The sequence below is a fragment of the Phycodurus eques genome, chromosome 7, assembly GCF_024500275.1.
Source record: "Phycodurus eques isolate BA_2022a chromosome 7, UOR_Pequ_1.1, whole genome shotgun sequence".
NCBI classification, from domain to species: Eukaryota; Metazoa; Chordata; class Actinopteri; order Syngnathiformes; family Syngnathidae; genus Phycodurus; species Phycodurus eques.
In genome coordinates this window covers 8,669,304-8,684,174 of record NC_084531.1, presented here as the reverse complement: position 1 = coordinate 8,684,174, position 14,871 = coordinate 8,669,304, and the positions used below count along the sequence as shown (strand labels likewise).

At 41.5% G+C, this 14,871-nt stretch overlaps 2 protein-coding genes across 2 annotated transcripts in view; both read right to left on the bottom strand.

The window, feature by feature from the left end:
- Positions 1-1,301: 1,301 nt before the first annotated feature.
- Positions 1,302-14,871, bottom strand: part of LOC133404946 (apoptotic chromatin condensation inducer in the nucleus-like) — a 29,711-nt gene continuing 16,141 nt past the window's right edge. The window contains exon 8 of the transcript XR_009768896.1: positions 1,302-1,326. The gene's annotated coding sequence lies outside the window, so the exon portion shown is untranslated. The remainder of the gene's footprint in view (positions 1,327-14,871) is intronic.
- On the bottom strand, positions 3,893-14,660 carry LOC133404945 (uncharacterized). Its single transcript, XM_061681484.1, has 5 exons — positions 14,158-14,660; positions 11,954-12,835; positions 8,791-9,023; positions 5,022-5,252; positions 3,893-4,749 (listed from the first exon to the last, which is right to left on the bottom strand). Exons 1-5 carry the CDS (start codon positions 14,457-14,459, stop codon positions 4,517-4,519), a joined length of 1,881 nt encoding a protein of 626 aa, XP_061537468.1. The 5' UTR covers positions 14,460-14,660; the 3' UTR covers positions 3,893-4,516.

Genomic DNA, 14,871 nt, shown 5'->3' with positions numbered 1-14,871 from the left:
CAAACACTGAAACGACCGTAAATGAAAACAAACATGGTTTAGCTGATGTTTTTTTTTTTTTTTTTATATATAAGCGGGTTCCCCCGACGGCAGTAAGTGTTTCCTAAAGCAAGTCTTTATCTACACCACTTTCGTCTGTCCGTCTTTTTTGCGATCACATGAGATTTCGAGATCGGTAGTGGAACTGAATCTTTGTGTGTGGCGTTCTGTGTTGAGATTATCGGAGCACACAACAAAATACTATCAAAACTGTGAAATGTATTATTTTTTTTTAACCTTTTTGTGGACGCTGTCACATATTAAAAAAAAAACTTAAGATCTGTAAAATCCTTGTACCACCCCTAAATGTGGGCGGGCCAAAATTTGCTTATTAGGCTGCCATTAAGCCCCAAATTACTACGGTGTGTATTCCGTGGGGATTTTTTTCTTCTCCAGACATTTTTAAATTGAGAACTATGGAATAAGTGCCAATATTCATATTATATGGGTACTTCAATTTAATAGAAGAAACGGTAAATATGCAGTGTATACAATTGTTTCACTCCAGCTCAAGCTCACCTACAATCCTGAGAACAAGCATAAAAAAATGTTTCGCTGCACAGTAATGACAATTAGGTTTGTAAAAATGTTTATTTTCACAGCAATTAGTACAAACTCCCATTATCGTCTTTGACATCATAGAGCATTCATTACGTCAGTTGCACATAAACCAGCAAAATGATGAACAGTGAGTTTGACAGAGCTTTTTTGCATTGTAAGAAACATGTTCATCATTCACAAAACCTATTCCAAGTCAGTAAATATCACAAACATTACCATTATCAGATATAAAATTTTGAATCAACCTTAAAAAAAACAATTAAAGTCAGAGAAATACCTTTTTTTGCTAAAAAAAAAAAAAAAAAACACGAATAACAAATCTGAGCACCTTGACGATATGTCCCTTCTTCCTCCAAGCAGGGTTGGCAGTGTGTGAAGTACCAGCTTCAGGGTTGACGTGAGAAGTGTGTGTTCTCATGTCTTGTCGTGTACTGCCTTTACAAAATTAACTTTTTGGTGGAGGGCGCAAAGGAGACCAGCTGCCTATTCACCTCTCTCAGCTGAGCGCTTAGCGTCTCTGTGGTGAACGTAATGAACGTAAGCTCGGCTTACTTAAGTCTGTGGGCTGGCGAGCTTCTGGTTGAGCTCGCCCCTGTTGCGACGTGAAGGAAGATAACCTCGCCCAGGAGCTCAGCTCAGCCCCTGCGTCCTCAATCAGGGGCTTAACGCTGGCCCCACGCAATCCCATGATGCGGATCTTGGTTCTCTTCTTGATCCAGTGGTACACTGCAAAGAAATTAAGAGCACACATGTCAGTGAAACCACAATAAAAGCAGATGTTTACATATAAACATTTGATCAGTTGATCTGTCAAAGCTAAAGTACAAACATTCCATGTGCTTGACGTGTGAGTAAAGAGAGTACCATGTTGAGGTTATTTTATATTAATATATGATTTTAAACCCATTTGACCAAATCTGTAGACAAAATTCAGGCTGATGGGTGTGGTCTTCTCCGGCCCTCTTCGACACGCCCCTGGGGTACTTAACCCTGGCGCCCGTGTGTTTCTGACTCTTTTTTTCCATCTCGCCTCTTGTCTTGCTGGCAGCTCGCCATCCGGGCTGGCTTCGGCCATCCCTCCCCCCTGCCCTTTCTTTGTTCGGACACACAGCTCGGTAACGCAAGGCCTTTGAGATGGAGACCTGGTTCCCAGGCCTCCGTGGAAGCCCGCTGCTAAGCCTCCCGAACAGTTGCTGTTCGGCCACCAGCCAAGCTTGAGTCCTCCGGTCTTGCGAGCGGATCCCAGAAACCAGGCGGGGAGAAAGACGGCCCTGCTCTCCCAAGAAGGCAGAGCGAGACCACCCACCAGCTTGAGCCTACGGTCGTGAGTAGACGTGGCAAAACGTTTACCAGAATGTACAATATTAGTCCCTAATAATTTCGGGCAGATTACTAGCTTCAGACAAAATCTCAACTTTGTCCTCTCTCTCTCTCCCGTCCGCACTGGACGCAGCAAGCGCACATTTCCAACTTTAGTCCAACACCCGAGGTTCTAGTTTCCTTTTCTTTTTATCCTTATTAGTGTTATTTTCTTTCTTGAGTTAGATCCCTTTGTGTGTTTCCCTCTAGATCCCTTGTAGATGTTATTAAATATACTATAAAATTCCACTCTTGGTTGTATTTTGTGTGTGTTCTGAGTTTAAGTAAATCTCTGTCATCTAGAACTCAAAATTTCATGAAGTGTAGCAACCATCAGATTACGAGACTGATAAAAAAAGGTTTCTAATTTTTCCTAAATTTTATACCTACAAAAAGTGACGTGGTGCCCCTCTACGAGACATACGAGTTTGATTTGAACAATTAAACTTAAAATTGCGCTAAACCGGAACGCAGGCGTCGCTTCCAGCTTATTCTTTTCGCCTAAATTAATTACATTTTTATTTGACTAATACACACTACAATAGTATTGATTATTTTACTTGTTTGGTTGTTGAAGAAATCCAAAGTTTTTTTCAATCAATGAATCGTATTTATTGTGATTTCAATATAAATCAAAATAATCCTCATGATTTATTTTTTCCCCATAATCGCCCAGCCCTCGTATTTTATTAAACGTTTCGTCATTTTATTAGATACATATTTATTGTGAAATGCTATATTTTAGTGTGTAGACTACAACCTCTATAAAGGTGTGGTGTTGTTGGGAGGTGACGTATTAGAAGATAAAGATAACCGTTTCTTGGTGTAATGGTATTAATCCTCAAATATGTGAAAGGCCTCCGTCTCTTCTTTAATGCCACACAGTTAAATAGTGTTTTTGTACATTATTGTGCAATGTGATGGTGTTAGTAAGGCAGATTAGCCCAGTTCCGAAACTCACCGCCCCGCCACTGATAAAAATAAATAACAAAACCACGTAACTATTTTACTAAAGTCAGCTCGCTTAATGCTAACACATAATGCGAAACACCATGAACTGAAATGAAATATCGCAGTAGTTCTAAACATTAAGTCCCTGTAAAGTGAACTTTTGTATTCTAAATTTGACACATCAGTGTTGTGCTGTTGGCAATCCTGACAAATTGGAATGATAAACCAATTACGCGGCCCAGTGGACGACTGGTTAGCACACCTGCCTCACAGTTCTGAGGACCTGGGTTCAAATCCAGCCTCACCTGTGTGGAGTTTGCATGTTCTCCCAGTTCCTGAGTGGGTTTTCTCCGGGTACTCCAGTTTCCTCCCACATCCCAAAAACATGCATGATAGGTTAACTGAAGACTAAATTGCCCGTGAGTCCGAATGGTTATTTGTTTTTAAGTGCCCAGCAATTGGCTGGCAACCACTTGATTGTGTACCCTGCCTCTCGCCCAGAGCCAGCTGGGATAGGCTCCAGAACGCACGGAAAATTAAAGAAAGAAAGAATGAATGAGCGAATTGGTTTATGAGGCTTCAAAATTGTGAAAATTCAATCCATTCACTCCATTTTCAAACGCTGTGGGCGTATCCGCTGAAAACCTCTACCAACCGGAAAAAAATAGATCTTACTAGCATCTCTCATGCCTACACAAATATGTTTGAGTTGCCAAAATATATCATCTTAAAGCAGGGATGGGCAATTGTAGGCCTGCACACTTGGAGTGGCTCCTCGAATAATTTGTGAACATTCTCAAAAGGCTTCTTCTACAATGCATGGTCATTTTTAAGTTGTAATGATACTGTTCACCGACAGATGGCAGACATGGCTTTGTATCACTCCCACCGGTTCGTCTCCATTAGAGAAGAAGAAGAATGAATACAGAAATGGTGTCAGCCGCATCAGCCGGTGCAGATGAATCTCAGAGACTCTTTCGGCACAGAGAGGAGGGAGAATTTATTTCGTAAATATCCGGAAGAGCACGCTGGCATATCCTGGTAAGAAGCCAGGTAATGCTTACTTGAGCTGAGCAGTTGACAAAACTGCCCGGGATGTTACTGTACTGTAATTGTAAGTCATCGTTTCATTTTATCATCGTGCAACATAAATGTAAGCCACAGTTAATTAAGACACACCTTCAAGGAACTATGGGTAACATAAATGCACTTAAAACGATGAGGATTAACATCCACATTCGAGAACAAGTTCAGCATTACATGCCCCAATACTGAACTTAGCGTCCGATCGGAACAAAAGTAAACAAGATTTTTTCGTCTTCTAAAGAAGTGTCCTGAATTCCCAAACGTTTATTGAATGTTGTTAAAAGAAAAGGTGATGTAACACAGTGGAACAGTTCCTTTTTTGGAAGGTGTTCCAGCCATAAAATTCTAAGTTAATGATTATTTGCTAAAAACAAAGTTTATCAGTTTGAACATTAAACATCTTGTCTTTGTAGTGTATTCAATTAAATATAGGTCGAACATGATTTGCAAATCATTGTATTCTGTTTTATGTTCAATACAAATTCATTGGAATTGGGGTTGTACATTAATGTTTGGACAATTACTGAATGAATGCCTCTTTCTTCTTCTCCTGGTGCTCATTGTAGTTGTAGCCCCCGTTCTCCTCGTGCGGTCGCTTTCGGCCGTGGTGTTTGCTTTTCTTCGACTCCAGCTTCACCTGCATGGCCCGACTCCCACCATCTTGTTCACATTTCAGCTCTGCCTTGGAGGGCCTCCACCCAGCGATGCCGATCGGCACTGGGGCAGCCTCGATTTTGATTTCGTCTTCAATTTCTGTAATTAAGGACAATCAACATCATTGATCTACCTATGCCCCAATCGAGGCTCTGTCACAACTAAATACAGTCATCTACCGCATAGTCCCAGTTCCCAAATTCAAAGACGGACGTTTTTCTATCAAACCTATCAACTATTTGCTGCAAAATGCCTGCGCAATCTAGTGCGTGTCCCAGTTCAATGTTCGTTTTCATTTTAAGTTGCATTTTGCAATGCGATACCAGATACTTCATATCCTGTGGTGTGCCTTTCATTTGATTTTCACGCACCTTGTTTGATGTCAACATGTTTCTCCTCATTCTGTTCAAGTTTGACGACTATCTTTGTAACGGCATCCGTTTTGGGAAGGTCGACGTTGGCACTGAAGTGCAGCACGCTGTGGCCAGAGTACGACACTGGCTGACTCACGTATGGCTTACATTCGGCTTCGGGCTCAGTCTCCTCCTCCTTGTAGTAGCCACCCGAATCTCTGTCTTCGTCCTTCTTGAGCAGCACATCACCTTCAGCAAAGGCACAAATTCCTTAAGTGATGAGTTTGTTGCTCATTCACGTTAATTATTACATTATTACACATAAAATTTGATCAGTAAATTGAAATGTAAGAGTTACATTTACAACCCCAATTCCAATGAAGTTGGGACGTTGTGTTAAACAAATAAAAACAGAATACAATGATTTTCAAATCATGTTCAACCTATATTTAATTGAATACACTACAAAGACAAGATATTTTATGTTCAAACTAATAAACTATTGTTTTTAGCAAATCATTAACTTAGAATTTTATGGCTGCAACACGCTCCAAAAAAAGCTGGGACAGGGTCATGTTTACCACTGTGTTACATCACCTTTTCTTTTAACAACATTCAATAAACGTTTGGGAATTGAGGACACTCATTGTTGAAGCTTTGCAGGTGGAATTCTTTCCCATTCTTGCTTGATGTACAGCTTCAGCTGTTCAACAGTCCGGGGTCTCCGTTGTCGTATTGTACGCTTCATAATGCGCCACAAATTTTCAATGGGAGACAGGTCTGGACTGCAGGCAGGCCAGTCTAATACCCGCACTCTTTTACTCCAAAGCCACACTGTTGTAACACGTGCAGAATGTGGTTTGGGATTGTCTTGCTGAAATAAGCAGGGGCGTCCATGAAAAAGACGTTGCTTGGATGGCAGCATATGTTTCTCCAAAACCTGTATGTACCTTTCCGCATTAATGGTGCCTTCACAAATGTGTAAGTTACCCATGCCATTGGCACTAACACAGCCCCATACCATCACAGATGCTGGCTTTTGAACTTTGCGCCCATAACAGTCCGGATGGTTCTTTTCCTCTTTGGCCCACAGGACACGACGTCCACAATTTCCAAAAACAATTTGAAATGTGGACTCGTCGGACCACAGAACACTTTTTCACTTTGCATCAGTCCATCTTCAATGAGCCCGAGAAGCCGGCAGCATTTCTGGGTGTTGTTGATAAATGGCTTTTGCTTGCTTTGCATAGTAGAGTTTCAAGTTGCACTTAAGGATGTAGCGCCGAACTTTATTTACTGACATTGGTTTTCTGAAGTGTTCCTGAGCCCATGTGGTGATATCCTTCGGTTTTTGATGCAGTGCCGCTTGAGGGATCGAAGGTCAGCGGCATTCAATGTTGGTTTTCGGCCTTGCCACTTACATGCAGTGATTTCTCCAGATTCTCTGAACCTTTTGATGATATTATAGACCGTAGATGATGAAATTGCTGAATTCCTTGCAATTGTACGTTGAGGAACATTGTCCTTAAACTGTGCGACTATTTTCTCACGCACTTGTTCACAAAGAGGTGAACCTCGCCCCATCTTTGCTTTTGAATGACTGAGCAATTCAGGGAAGCTCCTTTTATACCCAATCATGGCACCCACCTGTTCACCTGTGGGATGTTCCAAACAGGTGTTTGATGAGCATTCCTCAACTTTCTCAGTCTTTTTTGCCACCTGTCCCAGCTTTTTTGGAATGTGTTGCAGCCATAAAATTCCAAGTTAATGATTATTTGCTAAAAACAAAGTTTTTCATTTTGAACATTAAATACCTTGTCTTTGTAGTGTATTCAATTAAATATAGATGGAACATGATTTGCAAATCATTGCATTCTGTTTTTATTTATGTTTAACACAACGTCCCAACTTCATTGGAATTGGGGTTGTAGATCAGGGATTCTCACTCACATTATCCAATTTCATTTTTTATCCAGCTTTTTCATGGCAAATTGCCTAATACAAATACAGTGTATTTTTGCACTTGCATGACTGTATTTGTGTTTGTCAGTATATTTCATTAAGGTTTTTCAGAGTATTCAAATTTTTATTGTTTCGTATGACATTTATGCTCAAAAATTGATAATTATGTTAGTCAAAAGAACCCAACTCCAATTTATAAGTCTTTTGAGTTACGAGCCTTTGTTGGTTAAAGTTTTGGTTTTGGTCGCGAGCCAAAATTGGAGGTAAACTTTTTTTTTTTTTTTTTTTTTGTCAAGCTGTTCGTCTCTGGCATCTAATTTTAACGGAATTGGAAATAGGAAACGCACCAATTCCTCACAGCTCATCAAAGCAACCCTCCTTTACTCGGCTCCACAACATCTCCCACAAAGTCATTATCATGCCCAAGCACACCAGCATGGTAAGTTTGAATAAATGTTTAAACTTTTCAATGGGTACTGGCGGCGAGCACTGGACAACACTGAGCATGAGCTTACCTGCACAAACACCGCACATGGCTAATTTGTATGTATCCCTGAAACACATGCAAGTTCGCCCTGTGTGGCGCCGGTGCAAGTAAGTTTGGATAAACTTTAAAACTATGCACATTCTGTTACGACCGAAATGTCACAAAATGCTCGTATACGTTGCCCCCAAATCCTCACTATCCAGCGCGATCATTTATTTGCTCTTTGTTGGCTTCTCAGTCGTGCAACTCTGCTGTATTGGCCTTAATTGGGTTATCTTTCGAGTCCTGTCTTCTGAGTTACCTTTTTCCATTGTAGCCGTGGAGCATATAACCAACATGAGACTCAACGGCTGAGGCGGCTTCCGTCCATTCATTCTTAAAAACTTTTTTGTGTTATCGTTCAAAACTTTGGAACAACACGCAACACTCCTCCAAACTGTTTGATTGGCTCATTATGGTCACGTGATCAGAACAGGACCTACTGAAATCCTGTGTGTAGCTCATACACAGTCTGTGACAGCGGCCTGTGGGAGGAAAAAAAAAAAAGAAAAAACACTGCGATGGTTGATCTTTATCTAAGGGCAATTGACAGTGGGATCGTATTAGACCTTGACTCAGTCCGGACACAGACTCTAGTCCGCCATTTGAAGATGTCCGATCTAGACTTTCAATCATGCGATGAAATAATGGTGCACGGTTCCCAGAGAGTGAGGGAAAAGGTGGAGTTAACTGTATTATATTATTTTACCAATAATGTTACGTTTTATCTGATGTGCATGTTGTATGTTTTTTATTTATTTATTCTAAGATGCCCATTAACATCAGGCGAAGGAACTCTCCATAAAAAACTTAACATTTATTAAAATGTTAATGTACACTCTGTCCCTTTCCAAAAATAAATAACTCTCAGACAGTTAGGCGTTCAAGAGGGTTACAAGAAGAAAAATGAGGGTTAATAGATTTGTTCAAACTATTTTCACAACTTTAAATTGGTTAATAATGCTTAAAAATAACAGATGTGAGGAAAGACAAATAGTACCAATTTGTGAAAAAATATGAAATTCACCATTTTTGGACACAAGGTTTCCGTCCAACAGCGACAATATGCATTTTTTTTTTGTTTTTAAGGATGCGGGCATTTGTTTTGGGTTTGTTTGTTCATGTCAAAGATACTATTTAATTTCATTTGTTGATGGTAATCTGCTACTTTTCCCTTTGAAATAAAATATTAATTAGATTGAATTATTGAAACATGCTGAATATGCAACATATGAGCATGTTCTTTTTGGGGGAAAAAAAAAAAATAATAAATCTAAAAATTGTAAATCAGTGGTTTACCTTGCTGCACTTGCATTTTTTGTCCTTCTTCCATGTCGCCCTGCTCCTCGGTCCCTGGGCCAGAAGACTTGGCCCGCGCTTCCTTGTTCAGTGCCGCCGAGAACCGCTCAACCAGGTCCGGCTTCAGGCCATTGATGTTCAGACCACGGCACTGGAGCTCTGCCTTAAGCTCGTTAGTTTTGAGTTTCGTCAAGTCATCCAACTTGTAGGTGCGAGTGTCTTTATCATAAATGCTGGAGATAGAAAACATGGGGATTAGACCTTGGATAGTTGACAATGGTGAAGTTAAAGGGGGAGTTTTCCATTAAAAAAATAAAACAGTGGAACCCTGATTTACGAACATAACTACTTCTTGAAATTGAAATGTCTGTATATTAAACAGACACGCAAACACCAAAGGGATGAAAACGGTGACAAAAAAAAAAAACATTGCGGGGGGGGTCTGGCTGATCTGATGAGAAAATCTGTTGCTTCGACGCAAGAGTAGCAATCGAGGATGTCCGCTCCAGAGGTGGGTAGAGTAGCCAAATATTGTTCTCAAGTAAGAGTACTGTTACTTGACAATAATGTGACTCAAGTAAAGGAGTCCTCCAAAAAATTACTTAAGAGTAAATGTTACACTGAAATAATTACTAGTACTGAGTAAATAGTGAGTAACTTCTGATTTTTTTTAACCATAGCATGAACATCAATTTAAAAAAAAAAAAAAAAAAAAAATTACAAAATAAAATGTGAATGTGCAAATACTGATGTTGTGTGTGTGCACAGTCAAAAATAACAACATCTGCAATTTACTGCACGGTGTTTTCTAAAGTTGTAAGTGAGTTGATATATCCACGTTTGGGCAGACAGTGCCAGACAAATACTACGTAAATACTACAATACATGAAAACTGTTGTTTTTGTTCCTCTAACTAGAATTATGTGCCTAACAATTTGAATATCGAGGGAAAGTACAGTTATTTGAAATTTGTTTCAAAAAGTGAAACTTGTACGTTATATTAGTTCACAAAACAAAGTGAAATATTTAAAGCCTTTGTTTCCTTTGTTTCAATTTTGATGATTACGGAAGAAAGACAAAAAAGAACAATCCAGTATTTCACAAAATTAGAATAAAAATAATAGATAAAGTTCAACATTGTTGGCTCTGTGTCCCAATCTTGTCAGCTAATTAGCGCAAAACACCTGCCGAGGTTTTGCTCGGCCTTCAAAATGGTCTCAGTCTGATTTAGTAAGCTTCAGAATCATGGGGAAGACTTGTTGACTTGACAGTTATGCGGAAACCATCATTGAGACCCTCCCTAAGGAGAAAAGGTCTCAAAAAGAAATTGCAAAAGCTGAATGCTCACAGAGCGGTGTATCAAAGTACATTAACAGAGTGCTAAGAGGAAGGGGAAAATGTGGCTGGAAAAGGTGCACAAGTGACAGGGATGACTGCAGCTTTGAGAGAATTGTCAAGCAACGGCGATTCAGAAATCTGGAGGCGCTTCATAAGGAGTGGACTGAGGCTGGTGTCAGTGCAACAAGAACGACCACATACAGACGTCTGCATGACATGGGCTACAGATGTAGCCACTCCTGAACCAAAAACAACGTCAGAAGCGTCTGCGCTGGGCTAAGGAGAAAAGGTACTGGTCTCTTGCTCAGTGGTCCCAAGTCTTATTCTCAGATGAAAGTAAATTTTGCATTTCATTTGGAAATCAAGGTCCCAGAGTCTGGAGGAAAACTGGAGAAGCACAAAAGTCAAGCTACTTAAAGTCCAGTGTGAAGTTTCCACAGTGGTTTGGGGAGCTATGTCATTTGCTGGTGTGGGTTCATTGTCTTTTATCAAGTCCACAGTCAACGCAGCCATCTACCAGGAAATGATAGCGCGCTTAATGCTTCCCGCTGCCGACGAGCTTTTTGAAGAAAATGATTTTATTTTCCAGCAGGATGAGGCACCTGCCCACAAAGCCAAAACTACCAATACCTGGTTTAATAGCTATGGAATAACAGTACTTGACTGGCCAGCAAACTCCCCTGACTTGAACCCCATTGAAATTTATAAGGTATTGTCAAGAGGAAGATGAGCCAACAGAAAACCCGAAATGCAGACAATCTGAAGACCAATTTCAAAGCAACTTGGACTACAATAAAACCTGAACTGTCCAAAGGCTGATCACCTACATACCACGCTGCCTTGATGCTGTAATGCAAAAGGAGGCCCAACAAAGTACTGAGGGCGTATTACTTTAATAAACTTTTCAGAAGGCCAACATTTTTCTTCGATATTCAAATTTTTGGGCACATACCTGTATTTTGGAGCTTGTGGATGATCAAAGGCTGGCTTGGAGCAGTCGAGCCACGCTATGAAGTCACGCAAGTATGACAACTCCTTTCAACTCTGCATCTCCATGCTTTTCCGGTTGTATGTGCTATCCATATATTTACATTCCTCAAAAGTATATTCCACTAAAAAAGCACAAAACCCTCTTTTAAATACGGGATATGAGTTCAGAATGTCTTGTGTGCAACAACACTGCAACAAGCCTGCTGCAGTCTTGCTCGCTGTCCCTAATCAAGTGGCCGGCCTCACATAAAAATTGGCTTGCTACTTGAAATCACCACAAAAGGAGGAAAAAACAAAACAATACTGTATTAATTTAGTTTCTTGAAAGACGTTAATAAAATGTCAATGATTGTGTAGTCTCTTGTAGTTTTGACCAAAGAATGAGTGGACTCTGTTGAGCTAACATTAATAGATATGCTAGCTACGCATTAGATGAACGGTCCATATTGAACTCAAGTACTGACGTGGATGGATTTTCTTTAACGATACCACTGTTCAGCGAAGTTTTCGGTGTGCCTTGAGTGAACTGTAATTACAGTCACTTTGCATAGAAATAAACGGACCGAAAGAGTCGGTGCAGGAGCAGTCTTGAAAACCAGAAGTGCGCAGCATAACCCCCATCTGCATTGAGAATATACTGTCACACACACACACAACGTCCTGGAGTTGTTGAGCAGAAAGAACAAGGGAGGACAAAATTACTCTCGCTGTCTGTGGTACAGAGTACAGAGGGGCAGGAATGGCACAGGAAAAGGGTCCAGATCCAGCAGAGCCATCAGAGATTAACAGAGGAGGTTGGTTACAACTGAAGAAAGAAAAATGCACACTCACTTACCCTGCGTCTTGCCATGGGACAGTTCCCTCAGCCGAGAAGAAGGCTGTGAAGGCCTCCCTGACCCCTCTTGCCTCTCTTGTTGAGTTGTTGGCGGCAAGTCTTCCCAGACCTGGCAGTGGTTCTACCTCTTCAAACTGGATGCCTCCCGTCACCGCAGATGCCTGGGTTGTTTTCCGCAGGAAGTTATGGAGAAGACAGGTAGCCTTCACACACTTCTCTGCAACTTCGTAATGAGCCGCCACGTCACGTCTGTACATCCTCCACTGGGCAGAAAGAACCCCAAAGGCATTCTCCACCACCAGCCGAGCTCGGGAGAGACGGTAGTTAAAGATCCGGTGCTCTTTTGGAATGATGCGTCCTGGGAATGGTCTCATGAGATTTTTCTGGAGTGGAAAAGCCTTATCTGCAACAAAGATGTGTGGCTGGGGTCCTCGGTGATCAGCTCCTGGTAGTGGCAGGTCAGCAGGCAATTGGAGAGTGCCAGAGCGCAGCGCTTGACCAAAAGCCGAGTTGGCCAGAACCCCACCATCAGTGGTTCTTCTGCAGCCCCTGACATCTATCACTCGGAAACAATACTGAGCATCCACAACTGCCAAGAGAACCAATGAGAAAGGTCCTTTTAACTTTAATCCTGACTTGCCAGGGGCTTTGAGGACAATATGCTTCCCATCCAGTGCTCCACAACAGAGAGGGAAATTCCACCGCTCCTCAAACGCCTCTGCAATTGACCGCCACTCGTTTGCGGTTGGCATAGCCATAAACTCATCCACGAGGCAGTCCCAAATTGCTGTTGCAACATCACGGACAATCATGGAGACAGTGGAGACCCCAACACAGAAACTGTCCGCGATGCTCCTGAATGAGTCACCTGTGGTAAAGTATCTGCAGCACATAAAACATGAAATTTACCTGAGTTGTAATGAGGATGCTGTAGTAGTCTACATAAAATGTGTTGCTAGTAGTTGTACTACTTTATTGACATGGCTGTACAGCTGCTTTCATAAATACACAAATTCTGGTGACTGTATATGATGTTAAAGTTGCATAATACGTAGATGTGTGTGTAACATGACTAGGGATAGAGCGATTCTCTGCCAGGACGTTCATCAACGCCGATATTTGGCATTTTGAGACACATCAGCAACAGCCTCTTTTTAAAATAAATTTTAAATCCGATGGCCGATAATTTAAAAATGTAAACTTCAGGGAACTTATTTTACTATAAAAGACATGCTGCTGACCCTGGGAACTCTGTGCAATTTTTGCTTTTGTTTAAACTTCAATACAAAATAAGTTAAAGATTACGGCACGGTGGACGACTGGTTAGAGCGTCTGCCCCACAGTTCTGAGGACCGGGGTTCAATCCGCGGCCCCGCCTGGGTGGAGTTTGCATGTTCTCCCGGTGCCTGCGTGGGTTTTCTCCAGGCACTCCGGTTTCCTCCCACATCCCAAAAACATGCATGGTAGGTTAATTGAAGACTCTAAATTGCCCGTAGGTGTGAATGTGAATGGTTGTTTGTTTATGTGTGCCCTGCGATTGGCTGGCAACCAGTTCAGGGTGTACCCCGCCTCCTGCCCGATGATAGCTGGGATCGGCGCTAAGCACGCCCGCGACCCTAGTGAGGAGAAGCGACTCAGAAAATGGATGGATGGATGGAAGTTAAAGATTAACATTTCCGCTATACAGACATTTTGGAAAATGTCATTTACTGTAGAAAACTTTAGGGAGCTATTTGTTTAAATCTTCATTTAACTTCATAAGGCACGCTGCTGAGCCAAGCAGCTTCGTGCACTTTTTGTTGGAATGTTATAACAAATATGTCTATTGTCTCGGATTAAAAAAAAAAAACATTTAACATGTTGCAACTCTGAAAAGCATCTTAATAATCTTAAATACATTCAATTGAAGCTTTGATGGAGTTGGTATTATCAAAAATGTTGACTCCTATACTTTCCCTTTTACCGCAAATGAATCTTGGCATCAAATAGAGGTTATCTTGTACACAGACATTACAAAGAATGATGTCCTAACTTTTTACAGTTAGGCAGCACGATGAAGATATTTCAGCATAAGTTTGATGCATTCATTGCCATTACATCACATGAAAATCTCTTGATCTGTTGTTCTCCAAACGTGCAGACGTGTGACAAGGTAGCTACAGTGAATATTTATTAACTGTGACACACCAATTGACGCCACTCACCGGAGGCAGATGGACAGGCGCTCCGCAGCTGAGACGGACCGCCGGTAGTTGGTGTCCATGCGGGAAATCCTGGCACCGATTCGAGTTAACAGGTCTTCAAACTGGGAACGGCTCAGTGTCAGGTAACGCTGGAAGCGGCCGCCATCCAGACGCAGTTCCTGGAGAAGCCCGTGAAATTCACCAAGCTGTGTGCGCCTCTGAATTGTGTTGTTAACCCAAGCACGGCGGTGTTTGACGGTCCGACGTTTGTGCGACTTCCACAACAAATATAGAGCACCGAGAGAAATCAACTCGTCGTCCATTGTCGCTCGCAAAACGCCTGAAATTAACGGAGTTTGGTATCACTAGCTACCACCAGAGGAAGCCCCTGCTCTTCAACGTTAAGGATTCTGGCCAGAGAAATCAACTCGTCGTCCATTGTCGCTCGCAAAACGCCTGAAATTAACGGAGTTTGGTATCACTAGCTACCACCAGAGGAAGCCCCTGCGCTTCAACGTTAAGGATTCTGGGTAATGTAGTCTTAGCGCAGAGCCGGCCAAGCCTTGGCACTCTCAGGCCACGTTTATTTGAACGTACATCTTGGCCAGGTCATTTGCAGAAGACGTTGAAAAAAATGTGCAGTAGTTCCAGTGTGTATGCAAAATCTATTATTTACAATTTCAATAAATATTGAATCCTGTATATTCAGTGAATATAAATGTTTCACTTAAACTC

Excerpts from the sequence above, each read along its gene's own strand:
- LOC133404945 (XM_061681484.1), bottom strand. The coding sequence starts at position 14,459 with ATGGACGACGAGTTGATTTCTCTCGGTGCTCTATATTTGTTGTGGAAG. Across the intron at positions 12,836-14,157 it reads CGCCTGTCCATCTGCCTCCG|ATACTTTACCACAGGTGACT; the intron begins GTGAGTGGCGTC and ends TATGTGCTGCAG. Across the intron at positions 4,750-5,021 it reads ACATGTTGACATCAAACAAG|AAATTGAAGACGAAATCAAA; the intron begins GTGCGTGAAAAT and ends CCTTAATTACAG.